This window comes from Phalacrocorax carbo, chromosome 10, assembly GCF_963921805.1.
Source record: "Phalacrocorax carbo chromosome 10, bPhaCar2.1, whole genome shotgun sequence".
Taxonomy (NCBI): Eukaryota; Metazoa; Chordata; class Aves; order Suliformes; family Phalacrocoracidae; genus Phalacrocorax; species Phalacrocorax carbo.
In genome coordinates, this window is record NC_087522.1 from 24,636,580 (window position 1) to 24,654,711 (window position 18,132).

General features: G+C 56.9%; 2 protein-coding genes across 4 annotated transcripts in view; one reads left to right on the forward strand and one right to left on the reverse strand.

The window, feature by feature from the left end:
* The window catches only part of LOC135315277 (transmembrane protein 263-like), a 213,720-nt gene extending 209,648 nt beyond the window's left edge, over nt 1-4,072 (forward strand). For 2 of the 3 annotated variants that reach the window (XM_064462538.1, XM_064462540.1), the window contains one exon: nt 54-4,072. The gene's annotated coding sequence lies outside the window, so the exon portion shown is untranslated. The remainder of the gene's footprint in view (nt 1-53) is intronic. The other variant, XM_064462539.1, reaches the window with a different exon arrangement.
* A 2,477-nt stretch (nt 4,073-6,549) lies between these two features.
* Nucleotides 6,550-15,932, reverse strand: CHST1 (carbohydrate sulfotransferase 1). Its single transcript, XM_064462541.1, has 2 exons — nt 15,790-15,932; nt 6,550-8,566 (listed from the first exon to the last, which is right to left on the reverse strand). The coding sequence occupies exon 2, from the start codon at nt 8,520-8,522 to the stop codon at nt 7,263-7,265; it is 1,260 nt and encodes a 419-aa protein (XP_064318611.1). The 5' UTR covers nt 8,523-8,566; nt 15,790-15,932; the 3' UTR covers nt 6,550-7,262.
* Between the last annotated feature and the right edge of the window lie 2,200 nt (nt 15,933-18,132).

Here is an 18,132-nt window from a genome sequence, read left to right on the forward strand (position 1 = left end):
TGAAGAGGGAGAAGCCTTCCTCCTGCCTTGCACCTCTTGCCTTTTCTTTGCAGGGCCCATCCCACAAGCTGCTCCCAATCACTTACTCCCTGGCTGAATTGCACCCTTCAGAGAAGGAACCCCCAAGCTCAGCAGAGCATCTCCAGGAATGATGCCACACAAGAGTACCTTACGTCCTGGGCCATCAACTTCTGCACTGATTTTCTTGGTGAGAGGCAAGAGGAAGAAAGCTGATGTATGTTCCCGTTCCCAGCTGACAGTGGCATCTGCCACTATATCTGTGATATAGCAAGCACAGGTAGTGGTGGTCCACAGGGATACAAACTGGGGCCTTGGGTTTGACCCTTGAAATCCTGGCAGCATCCCCATCTGCAAAAGGGGCATTCTGACTCTAGGCCGCACTCTCACTCCACAGACACCATTAGTAACCACAAGCAAGCGTGTTCCCAAATGCCACCCAAGTTCTGCTGCAGGGTGGGAGGGGAGGCTCTCTCTGTGACCCCGGGGGCAGTGGCCTGGCTGGAAGTGGGCTGCACTGCGTTAGAGAATGCTTCCCCAAGGGGCTCCAGCAGCAGCTAGCCTGCGTGGGGCACCAGCAACTCCTCCTTCACATGCTGCTCCTGGGGCTCCAGCCCAGCTCCTCTAAATGACCATGTTGCACTAAACAGCCCACCCACACTCGTAGTGCTGCAGAAACCCAGACACCTGCATTCCTCTGGGAGTCACAGCTATCCTCAGCCTGGCCCATGATGCTGAAGGGGCCATGTGGCATCCTGCACATACACACACGCACGCACACTCACTCCAAGGTCCCCTGTAATTCTCGATGAGGAAAGCCACAGGTTCCACAATTAACTCTGCCACTCCTGGCTTTGGCAGGTGGTTAGCCTAGGTCGTTAGGTGTTGGATGCATAGGCAAGTGAAGCAGTGCTTGTGCTGTATTTTATCAATATGCATCTGTGTTAGCATCTGTGTACGTGTCAGTCCACAGGCATGTCTTCAGCCAGGTAAACAAAACTGTGCCACTGCTGCGGAGGAGTTTACGTAGTCATCTCCGGCACTTCCAGCGTATAGTTTTTAGATAGGGTCCTGGTCAAAATAAAAATCACGTTTTAGAGGATATTTCCCACTCTGTTGCCCAAAAGCATAGTTTATTGAAACCAAAGGAATGTGAAAAATCCCCTTTCTGCTGTCTATGTGGTTTACTTTCTGCCCTATCTTTTGGACACTGAAGCCAGCTTCCTTGATCTTCATTTCCCATTGGAGTTTGCTGCACTTCCTGGCTGCTTTCTTGTGCTTAGGACTTGGGCATCAGGGAATATTTAAGTACAACCCCCTGCCACCATTTTAGCTGAATGTTCATGGGCTTGTGAAACAGTTTTCATTCAGACCTTTATTAAATCCATGTTCTGGGCCTGGCTTAAGTTGCTGTGTCCCGCTGCTAGTCATGCTGATGTTAGTCTCCCTCCATACCCTTTGCTGGGTAGTCCCTGCTGTTTGCAGGGGCAAGAAGTTGCTGATCTCCACAGTGTGTTACCCTTGATAGCATGAGAGTGGTTTAACCTACATCTTTGGTTTTGAAGAGGAAACAGCCTTTGGTATGTGTGTGCATTTCCTCACTTTGTCTCCTTTGTTCTGGTGAAGGCCAAGTTGACCCAGACGTGTTGGTTTTGTCTCTGAAGGCAGCGGCTTCACAGAAAGATCAGGCCTTGATGTGTGCCTGCACTTTGTTGGGATGCTCATGGCAGTTGGCAAGGCCAGAATAAGTCTTGTCTGTTCTTCCTTTGTCTCAAATGCCCTGCAAAGCAGGAGGGCAGGTTGCACTGCATGGATCTCTGCTCACCGCTCTCCCTGAGCACATCTCATTTCTTATTGCAGATCACAGACTACTCCTGAAGCCAGCTTTAACCCCAAAGCTAAAAGCTGCTTGTGCAGAACTAGCTGTGCTGTCACCAACCCTCTTAGAAAGATACAGCTTCTTGCCAATTGGGCAGAATACAGTCTTCTTCCTAACTGCCTCCCTGAGGCCTTGGACGGGAGAAGATAGTATCTAAGGAGCTTTACTTACCAGCCACCCCTGGGCAGGTGATGGGAAGCTCATCATGCTTTTGGCTAACCGGTATCCCACATGGGCTGTTGCTGGAGGAAGCAGTAGGTCCTTCCCAAGCCGTTGTCTGCAGGCACCATGTGTGCAGAGCAGTCATGGAACATGGGATAAAGGTGTGTTAAGGAAGGCCTTAGGGGTCCTGAGGGTTTCCCATCTTTTGATTTCTGCTCTTCTGTGCGTCCTTGCAGTAAACAGAGTAGAGGTCTCCATTTGTCTGGAACTGCCATTTGCTTGTGGGATGGCCTGGGGAAGAGGTGTGAGGGGAACTCACAGCCTAAATTGCTGTTCTTGGAGCTCAGCTAACAGAGAACTCATGGACCATAAATAGCAGACAAAGGTAAACTAGCAGGTATGGCTAGAAGATTAAATCTGCTCCACAGCCAGGGCCTCACACCACTTAATGGGCATTTAGGAATATATAACTCTGCAGGACGCAGAAGGCCTCTGGAAAGTATGTCTCTGCTAGCGTGCTGGGCCTGCTCAGTTCACCCATGTGACCCAGCCCCAGGCTGCTTTTTGGGGCACTCTCAGTGCCAGAGCAGAAGGAAAACGGTCGGTGTTCCCAGCCTGAGAGCAAAGGCACCTCCTGACAGCTTTGGTTGCAGAACAGTAGGATCTGGATTGGATGGGGAAGCTCTTGGCTCATGACGGATGCCCCGTCTTTCCTCTTCCCCCACTACAGAGACTTCAGCCTGCTCAGAGTCCACCTTGGTCACTGGTACAGCCCTTCTCCCACTGCCCCTTCATGATAAGCGGGGCAAAAACTACATTGAGCATGAATCCCATTGATACTGGGGGGGGACTCGGTACAAAATGGGGAGCACCACCGAGGGAAGGACGAAGGGAGCTAGTACAAGGATCACCAGTTTTTGGGTGACAGTAAGAAGATGAGGAGGGACTGGTGACAGGAGGAGGTGAGGGGAGAGTAGGAGTAAGGGGGCGAGACAAGGGGGAGCGTGGGGGGAATTTGTGTCTTATGACAGGCTCTGAATCAGAGGAGAAACGTGATGGAGTTCATCCTAGGGAAGAGCGTGGAAAGGAAAGTGGACAAATGTGGCTTTTGGTGTGTGGTGGTGGTCCACACCTGGCTGGCGCCCTGCTTCCGTAGTAGTGATGATAGGTGTTTCCATTTAGCTAGATCAATGTGCCCAACGGATGGTCCAAGTGCCAGATCCGCTCCCTCCTTCTCCCCTGCCTTCCCAGATTTCCCCCAGGCTGTCACCGTGATCTCCTCATGGTGGAGGTGGGATGTGGCCCTCCATGCAGCCCTGTGCCCCAGCACAGCTGGGTGTTCCTCATGCCCAAGGAATGTGCCCCAGCTGAGAGGAGAGCCCACAGGGGCATCCTCTTCTCCCTTTTCCCTTTAGCTCATCTCATAATGCTTTGCTTTCTTTTTTATCCCTCCCTTAGCTTTTTGTCTTGCCCCTGGCTAGAGCTCTCCGAAGCTCTCATCGAGACCCTCATTAAACACCCACGCTCGTATTGGCTGGGAAGGCAGAGAGGGTGACTCTGCCCCACAGCTCCCCTGGCTGGGAGAGAAGTGCATGTCTTCCACCCCTCTCTGTCCCCTTGTATTTTGTGTATTTTCCTTTGGGTTCTCTTGTTGGCTCTTATCCCTGTGGGTGGGTCATTTCTATGTCTCCATTGCACTCATCCTTGTAAAAACAACAGCGTGAGTGGGGACATGGAGATGGCTAGAGAGCCACAGAGCTGCTAGGATGGATGCCAGGGCCCGACTCTGCTTCTCTAGGAGCCGAGGAGCCCTTTGGCAACCCAAAACCATCGCTGTGGCCACGCAGTCCTGTGCACGGCACTGGGCTCCAGAGAGCACTGCTGTTCCTTTATCATTTCATTGTCTGTAATTGGTTTCCTACTGAATTTGTTTGCTTGGTTTGTTTTGCAGTGTGTTTCTGGGAATATTCTGCATCTCTGTATTTTAAATACAGTAAAATTTGAGGATAAAAACCTTGGTTATGCTGGCTCTTGTTTCCAGTGGGGGGAAATGAGAAGAGAAAGAGCAGTTGGAGGAAGATGTTAGAGATTCCTTGGGAAATCAGATTTCTCCCCTAAGGGCTCTACATGAGGCACCAAGCAGGGCTGAACCTCTGTCCCTGCTTAAACTAGGACATGGCTTTCAACCACGAGTCAGAAGCCATTTTGCTGCAGGCACATTTCCTGATTGGAATGGTAAGAACAGCTTAGATAAGGCTTTTTAAATTCAATTTCTTGTGTTGGTTTAAAGACCAGTGCACAAGAGGACTTTCGGGCTAGGGATAGCAGGCCTAGCCCCGAAAGTGGGATCTCAGCAGCCGAGGATGAGAAATTTTGCCTCTACAGCCACTGTTCCTTCCTGCAGGTTTGCATACCCACTTTTCCCAGCTGAGGCAGCAAGGGAAACTCCTCATTCCCCCTGCAGCAGCCTGCCCTTTTTTGCAGGAGAAGGTGGTTTGACATCCGTCCCAGATCTGCAGGGGAGCCCTGTGGGGCAGCCAGACCCTCTCCCTTTGCTCGGCTGCTGGCCAGCAGCATGGGCGCTGGGGAGGGCACAGCCAGCCACGCTAGCCGCCTCCCCTGCTCCACAGTGGGCACTTACCCAGGGCAGAGCCTCCTGATGCTCCCGGGGATGCACAGCCCTCATGCAGGGGGGGCTGCAGCTTGGCAGCGGGGCTGTGCTGGGTCGGGCCCCAGACAGGGTGTCCCTTTGCTCAGTCGAGGCCAGGAGCCAACAGCTCGGCATTTGTTAAGTGCTGACAAAAGGATTAATTTATTAACTAATAACAGGGCAATCAAGCCGTTTACTTCGTTGACGTTTTCCTGCCAGCTGTTCAATAAGAGCAGCGAGCTGATGAGGCTGGCTGCAGCCACCTCTGCTCCCTCCTCCATCCTCGCCTGCAGACACAGTCAGGCCAGCAGGACTTGGGAGGCACTGGGCCAGCGGCAGGAGCAGGTTTGGCGGTAGAGGTGACAGAGTGAAGGCGCTCATTGCTCCTGCCCCCACGTGAAGGCTCCTGGGGCGGGGGGGTTCTCCTAGGAGATGGAAGAAGCCCATCCCGCAGCACATGCACACCATTCCCCGATTCTTCCTCATCGGGCTGGGTCCTGCCACGTCACCTTGCAGACAGCACAGCTGAAGTACAAGTGCTCCATCTGCAAGCCCTGAGGAGAGGCCATCAGATACATCACCCCTGCTCAGCTTTTCTGCAGCCTAGCTGGAGCAGGTTATCATGTTAAGCCAGGTTGCAAAACGCCACTAACAAGCTGCCCCTGCAGAGGACTTTAAAGGGGGGGAAGGACACTGGAAAATCACATATAGTAACAGCTTCCCCCTGCCTTACCCCAGCAGTGGGTGTGCAGGCAGCGTGTCCTTGCTCCCGGTGTATAACTGCGGCACAGTCTCACCCTCTCCCAAGTAAGCGCTCAGCCTGGGACCTGGTGGGTAGCAGATGTCTGAAGACACCTTCTGAGAGGGGCCCTACCCAGGTAGGTGGGCTGTGGGTGGCTCAAATGTGCCTGTACCAGAAGCGGGGCCAGCACTGGGAGTGTGTAGCTGTAGGTGGATGTGACCAGCTGCGGTCACAGCTCTCTGTGGGTCCCTGCCCTGCCTGGCTCCATGAGCAACAGAGACGGGAAACTGCTGGGTGTTGTTGTCCTCTGTCTGCTGGGGACCGGCCATGGTGGCTTCCCATCTGCAGCTGTCTGTGGTCTGTGGGACGTGCCTTGAGGGCTGGGCTGTTTGGAGGACCCTGTCCCAGCGGGGACAAAGGAGCTGGTCAGCTGTTCCAGCAGGCAGAGATCAAAATAGACCAGCAATGTCTTGGGTCAGGCTCTCAGGCCAGTGCTGTATTGCCCCCACCTGTTGTGCCTGGCTTCCCCATCCAGCTACCTGCTGCCCTTGAGGGCCCTGCCTCCGCAGGCAGGGCATGAAGAACAACTCGTGGCTTGCCAGAACCATCTCCTTGTTCGCTCAGGTTCGTTCTGGCGGTTTTATGACTTGAACTCAAGCACTTTTCCCTGGTCCCAGGGCAGGGCATGCCAACACTGGCATCAACAGTGACAGACGTGGGCGGTGGGCGAGGGGCAGCCTGATGGTGCCAAGCTCACCGCGCTGGTGCTGTGAGCACTCTGTGGCCAGGCACTGCGGCAAGTCCTGTGCCCCCAGGCAGGCCAACAAGCTCTCAGCTCTGTAAATAACCACAGGTTCTCACTTTTTGGCTTAACTACTTGCATTTTGACACACTTCGGATGCAAACGTTCACATGCCAAAGGAGGTGACTGCAGTTCCCTGCCACCCTGGGCAGCTGTGGTGCAGCTCCCCCCAGCCTTGCCCCCACCTGCTTCCTGCCTTGTAGCAGCTGGGCGGACCAGGAGATGCTGCTCTTCGCTTGTTAGCGCACCTACCCCAGCTCAGTCACTGAGGTCTTTCAGTTGAAGTTCACCCCAGGTCAGTTTTATTGCACTTTTATTTACAGAAAACACAGAAATAAAGCATTAAATGTGTTGGGCTTTTACCAAACTACCTAATCACCTTTCCGCCCCCCCCCCCCCCCGCCCCCCCCCATTTTTCCCTTTAGTGAGTTTTTGGCACAAAGAAGTATCACAGGTGTTACCAAACAACCATGTATGAGCAGCTCACCCACTGCCGAGCCCAGAACCAGGACTTAAATAGACAGACATGTTGCACTGAGATCAAAAATGAGGAGGTTGTTCCACATTCAGCTTCCAGTCTAACCAGCTCATCGGGGCAAGGGGAGTTATTCTGGAGGGGACAACACCATTCATAAATTATATTTATATTTACCTCTTACATTGTAAAAGTAAACAGTGCAAAAGTACAGTACCCCAGGTACCCTTCGGTTTGGAAAGCTTGAAGGTTGCTTTACATATTTTGTGTGTTTTGTAAACATTGTTACCCATCCACAGTTCTAGCTCTTGCTTGGAGAGACCCGACTTCTCTTGCGTCCGAAACGTGTTGAGGGGCAGCAATTGCTTCCCCTTGGACTCTGTTGAGATTCCCACTCAAGGTTTAGTGCAAATTTTGGAGATAAAAAGACAAGAGAGAGAAAGAGGGGGGAAACAAAACAAAACAAAACAAAAAACCCATAAGGCAACAGTTAGAAACAGTCTGTATCAAAACCAGGCCCCCCCCGGGGCTTCCTTAGGAGAAGGGCAGGAAGTCTCTCTCCTCCACCAAGCTCATGGAGAGATTCTTCAGCTCCTCCTCAGAGCCGGCGGTTTTGTAGCCGAGCTGCGCCAGCACCTGCTGGCAGGCGTGCTGGGTGAACGCCACGATTTCGTAGGACAACCGGAACCGCCACTTCTCCGCCGTCGCTGCCGAGTTGCGCACCGTCCCGTACTTGTGTTTGGAGGAGGACCTGTCTCCTCGGGTGTTGTTCTGTATCCAGCGCTCAACATTGCTGTCCATGGGGATGCCCAGGAAATCGTAGATCTCCTCGGTCTTTTTCATGGGATTCCTGGCCAGGTCTTCGTACCGCACCAGCATGTACTTGCCCTTGAGCCATGGTGGCCGGTTGAGGCCAGTGGACACGGAGTTCCAGAAGTCCTCGCACACCGTAGTGAGCTGGGTCACGTCCAGGTTGTATGGCTTCCTGCCAGTGCCATCCCAGATTCTCCACAGCCGGTAGGTGTCCCGGAAAGTCTCACTCCGGGATGCCAGGATCCCCCGCGGGTCCCTCACCAGCTGGATAACCTTCAAGTTCAGCCGTGGATCCTCCACCAGGGCCCGGAGGTCGCTAACCTCGGGCACCCGCACGGTTTTGATGGCCACATGCCCATGCTCTTTGCAGGACTCAGTGGCCAGTGTCAGGTTCAAGGTACCGCACTTCTTCACACAGTCTCCCTCCTCCAGGTGGAGGTCAATGGCTCCCAGGGACTCGCAAACAGGCGGCGAGCACAGGGCCTTGCTGGCTCCCCTGCGGAAGAGGCGGTCGGTGGTGTGGTTGACTGGCTGCGGTTTGATGTAGTTCTCCAAGAAGTAGAGGTCGCAGTCATAGAGGCTCCTCAGCAGGTCTCGGCTGGCCCCCAGCATGACCCGCCTGTCTGTTGTACTCTTGCTCTGGGTCAGCTTTGGGATCAGGGTGTACTGGACATGGTAGAGGGGCTCAAATAAATAGAAGACATCAAAGTGCTGGTTAAACAGCTGCCCAACAAATGAGGAGCCACTGCGGGTTGTAGCGAGGATGAGGACATGTGTCTTCCTGGAGAGGTTATACGCAAAAGTGGGGCTCTCGTCACACAGCCTGTCGGCCGCATCGCTGTCCTGGCTCAGGCTGCAGTTCATGGGGTTGGGGATGGGGCAGCTGTGGAAGGACTTGGCGGTGAAGGTCCGGATTGCCGTGTACTGGATCGCAATGGATGCCAAGGCTAGTAGGAGGACAGCCTTCCAGGAACATTGCATGGCTGGTCACCTTCATGGAGTGTCTTCACAGATCGTCTCAGTATCTGCAACCCAACAGAGAAGTCATGGGTTGAGCAAGGACTGCTAAGGAGGACCCAATTACCCTACTGCTGGGTGTACCAGCAAGCACCCTCCCACAGCGCCTGTACTTCAGCCATAACCACGTGGACCCCAGTCATGTGCTGCAGAGCCCCATTTCAGAAGAAAGGAGGACCAGCCAGAGGCTGGCAAGCCTGGAGAGACACTTCCAGCCAGGACTTAAGCCCCAGGGACTGCTTCCTTCCAGGCTGGGGGTGTATGCAAATCCTGTGCCCCACAGATCACCCCAGACCCTGTGACCCAGGCAAGGGGGTGTTAGAGCCCAGTGGCCACCCAGTCTGTGTATCTCCAACCAGCTGCTGCAAACCCTCCTCCCCAGCTGCCCTGGGAGTCACTTGTCACCCCATCAGCCAGTGCCTTCGACACCCAGTGCAGGGAAGGGGCAGGGGATGGTGCCTGGAGAGGCTCGTCTCCAGCCTTCCCAGCCAGCTGGCAGGACAAGGCATGGCCCATCCAGGCCAACAACCTCCTGCTTGGGAGAACAGCAATGGCTCTCCTGGAGCTGCAAACCGCTTTGCTTACAGGTCCACCAGCCAGGCCAGCTCAGTCAGCCACCCTCCAGGGATGAGCAGCAGCCTGAGCTCTGCAGCTGGAGTCAGAGCTACGTCCCAGCTGCCAGCCCCGTGTGCCCTCAGCGCTGAGCTCTGGTGCTGGCCAAATCCTGCTCAGCTCTGGGATTCAGCCCCCTCCCTGCTGTTCTGAGCACCAGTTAGTAACACTACAAAGGAGGAGGCATGAGAAACTGCATCCTCTCCGTGTTCTGTTGGCAACGGTGCCGTGGCAGGAGCCCTGGGCAGCAGAGATGGGTGCAGGGAAGAGCAGGGCTGCAACTGCACACGCCAGCTTTAGTCTAGTGGTGCTAACCCCGGCCTTTCTGCTGCCCGCACGTGAGTGAGGGTAGGGAATGCTCGGATGGGGTGCTCAGGGACGGTTACGTGAAGAGCCCCCCTGCCATGCCTAGGGAGCTGCGGCATTGCTGGGAGGGGATATAACCATGCTGGTGCTTCAACATCTACCCCCGTTCACTAACCAAATACCATTCACAGGCTACCCTGCTGCTCTCCAAAGCACAGGGCTTCACATCCATGTGCTATTGCTCCCCAAGGCCAGTGGGGCGGGGAGGGGGGGGGGAAAGCAGGAGATAGCAGACTCATCCCAGAAACCCCAAACGAGCCAAAACCCCTGTGCAGGGAAGACACCCCAGTATTAGCAATGACTTTGAAGCTCCCCTACACTCACGTTCCCTTGCCCATCTTCCTCCATGTCCCCTACCCTGGTGTGGTGCATTCACCTGTACACGCCTCTCCAGCCACCTGCCCACCCTCCTCAGGCAAAACCAAGGGCACAGACACAAATATCTCTGCTTCGCACCCAGCAAAGCCCTTCCCAGAGCATCATCGCCACCGTTGCTTCTTCTTCTCCACTCCTCTCACACTCCCTGTGTGTCCCCAGGAGAGCACCAAGCCAGCCCCAAGGCGGCTGCGGGTGGGACCAGCAGAGCCGCTGCTGAGGTCTCTGAAGGGGCCAAAGGACCAGCAATGGATTTCAGCACGTGAGGCCTGTTCAAGCCCAGACCACACTGAAATCCCTGTCAGGCCTGGGATGGTGCAACTCTCCTGGCGTGCACTCCCTGCAGAGCCCGTGACAGCTGGCACGGCATGTTGTTCCCGTCTCCTCAAATAGCCCTGCTCCCCAGAGAGACCCTGGCACCCCGTGAGTGATGCTGGGAGCCAGGAGGGCTGCTCAGACCTGCAAGTGAGTTGAAAAACCTCCTTCCTTTTTTTTTTTGTTATTATTATTTTTATTATTTACCAGTTGCCCCAGCTGCTCAGTGCAGGCAGGAGGCTGCAGGGACTACCAACTCCAGGGACCAATTGCCAGGAACGGGGTTTTTTCCACCCCACTATTCAGAGCAGGACCTCAGCATGGGGCCTCTGGCACAGCTGCTGCGGGCCACCTCCCGCCAGCCAGTGCCATGTCTGTGCACGAAAAGCCATGTTTTAGACCCAAAATGGTGCTTCGATTAAGGCTTGCTTTCCCCTGGGCTGCCGCCTGCCAGGGATGCGGCACGTGGCTAGGGACAGAGGTTGCAGATGCTTGGCTATTGCTGCTCCTGACCCAGGGCTACCTACCCTGCAGCAGGGAGACCTGGCCCCAGTGTCCACATGGGATGTTCTATCCCTTGGATAAAGTGTTTTTTACAGGTCTGTTAAGTCAGGGCAGGGCAGAGGGTCCCCGCTGGCCCAGGTGGCTCAGGTATGCTCTCTGGGTGGGAGCCGCAGTGGGAACGCTTTCCTGCTCTCTAGTGATGACCAGCCACACTGCATCATTCACACACAACCTCAACTTCTATTCCTTGCTTGCTGGACACTGGAGCAGATGTGACTTGGATCGTCCCAGGATGTGGCAGAAACCCGCTGCCGGCTCGCCTGCAGAAGGTGACCAGAGCCAGTGTGCCTCCTTGCTCCCAATTCCTGCCGCATCGCTGGCTGTGAGAATTTCAGGTTCTCCACCCACCCAGACCTGCTCCCCTTTGCAACGCACCAAGCTGCGGAGGGGAGGAAATGGGGTGTTGATTCACCTCCTTGTCAGAGCAGGTGCAAAACTAGAGCCCAGCTTCGGCCTCGGCTGACCCTCATCACCCTTCACATGTGCCCTGCCTGTCTGCTGAGCGCAGCCAGGGAGGGGCAGGTTTTGGGCGAAGGCTTCCCTCCCTGATGTCTCATCCATGGCCTTTAAAGCCAGCCAGAGCCTCCCCTCGACCCCCACCTGGCTCTCCCACCTCCTCCCATCACTGCCTGTCTCCCAGGGGACACGGTTCCCACTCAGCCCAGCCCTGGGCTAGAGAGGCAGCAGCGACTGGCAGCTGGGTGCTCTCAGGGGGCTCCTGGGGCAGCGCAAGTGCACGGCCCCCCGGAGCTGCCGGCACAGCTGAGGATTACTTTGTCTCACACTCCCCCTTTCTCATCGTTTGGACACAGCCAGGCTGGTGTGAAACACCTGCCGAGGAGAAGCTGCGTGTGGCTCCGCACGGCTCGGGGCAGGCTGGCTGAGCAGCGGCTGCAGTGGACGCGCTGCAGGAGGATGTCTCCCATGCACACGCACAGCAGGGTAGCTGCTTGCTCTCCCATCCCTCCTTCTTAAATTGGCCTGTTCCTCTTCAGGAACCGATACTGGGGCCAGCAGTCCAGCTCAGCAGCTGGAATGAGGGCCATGCCCATGTGGGGCTGTGTGTGAGAGCCCTGTGTGAGGCATGTACTGGTTTGGCTACTCAGCCCTAGACTGTGGGATGCTGCGACCACAGGAGTCATCCGAAATGCTGGCCTCGCAGCTGTTTCCATGCTATAAAGTGTTCCCAGCCGAAATCGCCCTCTGCCCTCACTCCAGCTCAGCTCCACCAAAGACGAGAAAATGCAGCTGAGGGTGGGAGCTGCATCTAGTAGGTCAGCCCCAGGCAGCTGGGGCTACGCAATGGAGAGCTGGGGTAGAGGTAAATCACTGGTAACTTCCAGCTCCCAGCACTGCTGGCACTGCAAAGGGCCTGCAAGAAGGCATGTGGGCTCTTTTTTCGGCACTGTACTGGGATGAGCACTGCCCCTTCCCTGACCCTAACCCCTCGCTGGTCACAGCATGCCAGACTGCGCTCCACTGCCTTGTCCGCATCTCTGTCCGGCTGCCTGCAGTTGCATCAGGACGAGGCTGTCCACGAGGGATGCACGGCATCCAGCAACCGGCTCTGAGCGCTGCAGGAGGCTGCCTTGTGCCTGGCACGGGGACAGGAACATTGTCTGTGGGAAGAGGAAGGTGCCGAGCCTTTCCTCTCCCCTGCCCCGTTTCCTGCAGCCTTGAGCCCGGAGGAAGGGAGAGGATGGGTGCAGGCAGTACAGCCTCCCCCACCCCACACACCCACGAAATGGCAGTGGGTGCATAATCACCTGCCTTCCTCCTCCTCCTCCTCCCCTGACTCCCAGCACCACTCCAGGGAGGATGAGCGGGCAAGAAGCCAGCAAGACAGCCCAGGAGCACCAGGAAGAACGGAGGCAATGAATTAAGCTGAATGGCATTCATGAGTCACCGGCACAGGGAGCAGCGAGCGTGGCCGGCCAGCTGCAGCACAGCAGAGGCCCAGGAGGAGATGCTGAGCAGCGGACTCCTGCTTCGGGGATGGCCTTCCCAGGCTTGATGGGAATGACCTGCTTTTAGAGCCACGCAGCAGGACCACGGCACCAGAGGCTGCGCTGGCAGCTGAGCTCAGGCACTAGGCAGGCTGGACTCGGCGGGTCTGCTGCAGGGATTGGTGCGACTCCATGTCTTCTCCCCTCCAAAAGCTGCCAGGTGCTACACAGGGTAGTGCCCTGGACTTGCCAAAGCTTGTTCTCATGGGGGGCTCCCACAGCACCTCAAGGAGCGCGGCTGCCCTGCCTCCTGCACCCAGCCTTCCTTGCAGATTTCCCTTGCTGCTCCCTGGAGGTGACCGTGTTTGGGCAACCTGGGGGTGATGGCAGCTTTAGGCAGGAAACCTTGCAGTAGCTGATACTGTCACTGCTCTGTTTCCAAGGCTCTCTCACAGGGCAGTCAAAAAACCCCTGCTCTTTTCAGCTGCCTTCCAGGCTGTCCCCCTCCCTCGACAGCTCCCCAGAAGTTGTGCCCTCAGCCCAGCTGGGCTCATCCTGGGCACCCTCACCACTGCTAGGGAAACCCCTCTGCGTTTCCCCATGGCAGGGAGGAAGGAAAAAGGGAGTGGAAGGTGTCAGGGTCTGTGCAATGCAGGTGCCTGCCCCAGCCCCGGCACAAGCCCAGCGAAGCAGTGCCTGTGCCCCACAAGCCCTCCCCGGGGCCTGCCTGGTCTCAGGTCCCGCAACCGGCACCCTCTACCCCAACACCAATTCCCGCCAGCAAGGCTGTTTCCATGGAAACGGCAGAGTGACTCAGGACTTTAGGACCAGCTGGAAAACAGAACTGCGAGCGACAAATGATCGGGGAGGTGGCGGGGTCTCGGTGGGAGGGTGGGTGAGCGTACGGACCAGGCAGGGCTGCCTGCGAGCTGGGGCACGCTTGCGCCGGTGCAGCGGGGCGTGCGGGCACACCCCGCGCGAGGGGGTGAAGCCCACGACGGGAGTTGTAAGGCAAAACCCCTCTCTTGACACAAGTGCGACTGCAGCACTTGGAAGGCATCACTGCAGCATGCTTGTTGAGGGACACATCCCAAAAATGTGCTTCATCGCAGACAGCCCCGCAGCCGCCCGCAGGAGAAAGACCCACCCGTGCACAGTCACCCACAGCACCAACTTCAGCAGCCGCTCAGCCCCACACCCCTGTCCCCCACCCGGCAAGCAACACCCCTGGGTGCCCAGGAGGCTGGTCAGGGAGCAAGGAGCTGCAGCCAGCGGCCGCCGGTGCCTCCCTGCCCAGCCAGCCTGGCTCCTGCCGCCCCGCTACCCCCCCACCTCGCCGCCCAGGCACAGAAATTAAGTCGCAGGATTGTAAAACAACTCTCAGCCAGGGACCCACTGGCACGGGCCCTGCCGCTTCCCAGTGTCCTCCCACCGAGCAAAGAGTTTATCTCTTAAAACAACACGTTGTAGCCGCTGAGGCGGGGAAGACAGGCTCCTGTCAGGGTTTCACGATGAGCATCCCACTTGGTCGCCGTGGCTTAGTCATGCTGGTGGCTCTGCAAATCCAGGCAGGCGCTGGATCCACGCCTGTGGCCCTGCCACCCCGAGCACAGGAAAAGCAGCACCCCGCTGCTCCCCAGGGGGAAGGAGGACCACGGAGAAAAGCAGCGCCGAGAAGCCCCCTTTCCCCCTCACCACAGGTGCTACCTGATTTTGGGTACCGCAACAGACAGGAGAGCAGGGCCAGTTCCTGTCCCCAAGCCTCTGCCCCAGCAAGGCCCACCAACATGAGATCCTGCCACAGTAGGAGCGAGCCTTCAGCCTCGCCTCCTCTTCAGCCACACAGCACTAGAGCTTCCTTACAGCTTTGAATGCCAGCTGGGGACTCATGCCCGCCACCCTCCTCGGGTTAGCACCACACCATACACCAAGTGGAGGTGCTTTGTGCCTGTAAAGACCCAGACTTGCTCTGCTCTCCGGTGTATCACCTCCTGGGGCACTTTTCTAATGATACGGCCAGGAGACCAGCGCCCAAAGCCAGTCCTGGCATTGCTCTCCCGTTCCCCTATCTCTGCATTTCAGAGGGTCTGAGAGATCCTTTGCCACCAGAAGATTACTGCCCACTTTAACCAGCACTTGAATTATCACAGAGCATTCAATGGGTATTTCAGTTTTTCTCTACTGACACTCAGCATACACATTTTGAGTTACTTAATCACTATGAAGTAATGCCAGCCCCTGTCGCTCCCAGAGTTCTCTTAACACAACATCCACCTGTGCCTGTTTATCCCTTATCTGCCGAACTGCATCTGTCTCTTCCCGAGGATGCCTGCGTAAAGCCAAGACAAATTTTTTTTGTGCCCTCCACCTTCCACTGAACCATCCACCAGCCTGTTTGTGTGCGTTCACTCCCTCCTGGAGCACTCCCCTGCCAGGAGCTGGGAGGCTTTTTCGGGATGAAGGCGCTCATTCACCACCTCAAACCACTCTCTTTGCAACATACCCAGCCCACGGCCGCGTCAGGAGTCCAAACCTTGAACCATGCAGCTTTCCTGTAGGACTGCTCCATGCCATGGCATGCTTCGACCCTGCTCTGAGGAGTCTTCTCGCCAGCCTGCATCCTCACGGCAGGTTTTTCAGCCCACTTTAAGGTCTGACAGCAAATGCTGGGGCATTTGCTCCGCCGGCTGGCAGGGCTCACGCAACCGGACGAGGCATCTGGCCTCCCCTGTGCCACCGGGGACTCACTCACTTGTTCCAGCCGGCAGCTCCTCACCCAACAGTAGCCCAAGTTTCACCGCAGCTCCTTCCCCCGCACCGGGTCTCGGGGTGCAGGGCTGCCGCCCTCCGCTCAGGCAGCCCCGGGCCGGGGCTGAGCCAGGCTCCCGCAGCCCGGGACGTGCTCCCCACCGCACCGGCGCTGGCAGCCGGCGAGGAAAAGTCCCTCCCGTCGCTGCGGGGGGGTGTCTCGCTTCCCTGGAAAGTTGGTGGCGCGGAAAGGGTTACGGGAAAGCCCCGACACCCCCTCCCCCCCGCCCCCAAGCGCCCCTTACCTGGCGGAGCGCCGCGGCGGGGTCCACCCCGCATCCCCGCCGCGGCTCCTGGGGCGGGAGACGCCGAGCCCGGCCCAGCCCAGCCCGGCCCGGCCCAGCCCAGCTCGGCTGGCGGCGGCGCTCAGCGGGCCCCGCCGCGGGGGCTCATCCCTGCCCCGTCCGCCCTGCCTGCACGCCGGCGGCGCGGGGAGGGCGGGCAGGGGAGGGGGCTGCGGCCGCTCTCCCCTCCCTCCTTCCCTCCCGCCCGGCAGCCCGCACAGGCAGAGCCTCCGCCCCGCACCGCCCCGCACCGCCCCGCGCCGCCCGCCCGCTGCGCTCCTCGCTCTTCCCCAGCAGAAAACTCTCCCTTCTTTCCTTTAGTATTTTTTTTCCTCGCCGGCCCGAGCGGGCAGAGCGCCTCCTGTCGCGGGGGGACGCCCCGGTGGGGCTCCCCCCCGCCTCGGTCCGTGTCGTCGTCGTGTCCCTCCCCCCTCCACTCCCTCCCCGCTGGGTGCTGGCAGGGGACACGGGAATCCCTGGGAACCGGGTCAGGCCACCCTCCAGAGGGGTTCCGCCCACCCTCCCCACGCCCCAGTGCTGGGGTGCGAGCAGCCTCCCACCCCAGGGCCCACCCGGGTTTGGTAGCAATGGCAGTGTGCATTTATTCCCTCATTTTCCGGTGGCCTTTGCTCACCAGGAAAAATATTGTCATAATATAAAATAAAACTGGTTTTCCAGTGCCAGGAATCATCCCTGTGCTGCCGCCACGGCCAGGGCTCGCCACCACGGGCAGGGACCAAAGCCATCCTCGGTAGTGTGGGAATACTGACGGATGAGGTGGGAAGGTGCCACCCTGACTGCCTGGGAAAGTGGGATGGGGCAGAAGGGAACAAAACACAGGAGACCATCGGGGCTGTTGAGGCAGCTGCGGTCTGATGGCCATGTTCCTCTTGGGTTCTGCTTCTGTTCAGCCCCTCAAAACAGGTCAGACATTTACTTTTGAACGTTTCTCTTTTGTCCAGCACTTGCCAACTAAGCTGCATTTTTAGCACTTTAACTGCACCTCTGCTGAAATGGCAGCTGCCAGCGAGAGCCAGCTTATGATTCTGGAGACGCTACAATGGCTATTCATTTTTTATACCCCTATTTTACTTTGTCCATGTTTGGTGCTGCCTGGGCAGCGTAAGGAATCACAGCAGTCTTTTTACGTTCCTGTGAGCAACATCCAGCTCCTGACAATCCCCTGAGCTCTGCAAGGCCTCCCCAGCTCAGGGATTTCCAAATCTTCAGCTCCAACTCTAGGATTCGCAAACTGTAACTGCGGGGTCACGGTACCGGCCTGTTCAGCAGCAGCTCGGAACAGCTTTGCTCAGCGGCGAGCAGGCTGTGAGAAACAGCAGAACCCGGGTCCCTGCGCTGCAACTGTGGCGAAAGAAAAAGAAATCCCTGGGAACGCTGGTCTTGCCTCCGCTCTCAGAAGCCTGCCAAGCTGCGACAGCAAGTTCAGGGCTATGAGGTTGCCTTTAAATCTCAGGAAGCACAACAGCAGAGTCGACACTTTTGATATTTAGCATTTTGGACTTGCACTTGCCATTTTAGGAGTCCCCAGATCTTGTGTGTCCAAAAATACTGGTATTTCTCAAGTCTTTTACAATATCCTGACAGGCCTAGCCCCCTGAATCTAATTTTAGAAAAGTTTGTAGGGATTATATATTTATAAACAGTTGGTGCTTAAATATTATTTCCCTCACCATAGCAACAGCTCTCCATCGTAGCATTCATTATACAGTGCTATTGCATTGGTGTATCCCTGTTTTGAGTGAGAAAGCCCTTAAGCCACTCTCTCTCATGCCTGTTTTCCTACACCTTGCGAAGGACAAGGACTGAGGCTCCTGCCCGTCCTGACTCTCTTACCGGAGCTGGGGAAGAGCCGTACTGCTGGCTGGGAATGCCCTGGTGGCCCTGGGGTTTCCGTCATGGGTGCTCCTCGGGTGATGTGCCCACCCAGGCCATCCCCTTCCATGGACATAAGCTGCTGGCTCATCTGCTGTGGATTAGCCGACCTCGGACCTACGGACCTGTAGTACCTCTGCAATAGCCCCAGGTGCCACCCGCATATGGCACACAGGCTTTCAGTGGCTCTGGGTGTCAATGATGCGCACCTGACGTATGCTCTCACTCGCTCAGCACCTCCAGCAAGCAGTGGGGAGGAGCTGGGAGTGGGCATCCAGCTGGCCTGCAGCCATGGCCATGCTCCACTCCCACTGGGGGCCAAGGCACTGGAAGTGCGGGAATGGCAGGATTTCAAGGAGTTTGGCCAAGCGGGGCATAAACTGGGCCAGCGACTGGTGCCAGGAGGAAATC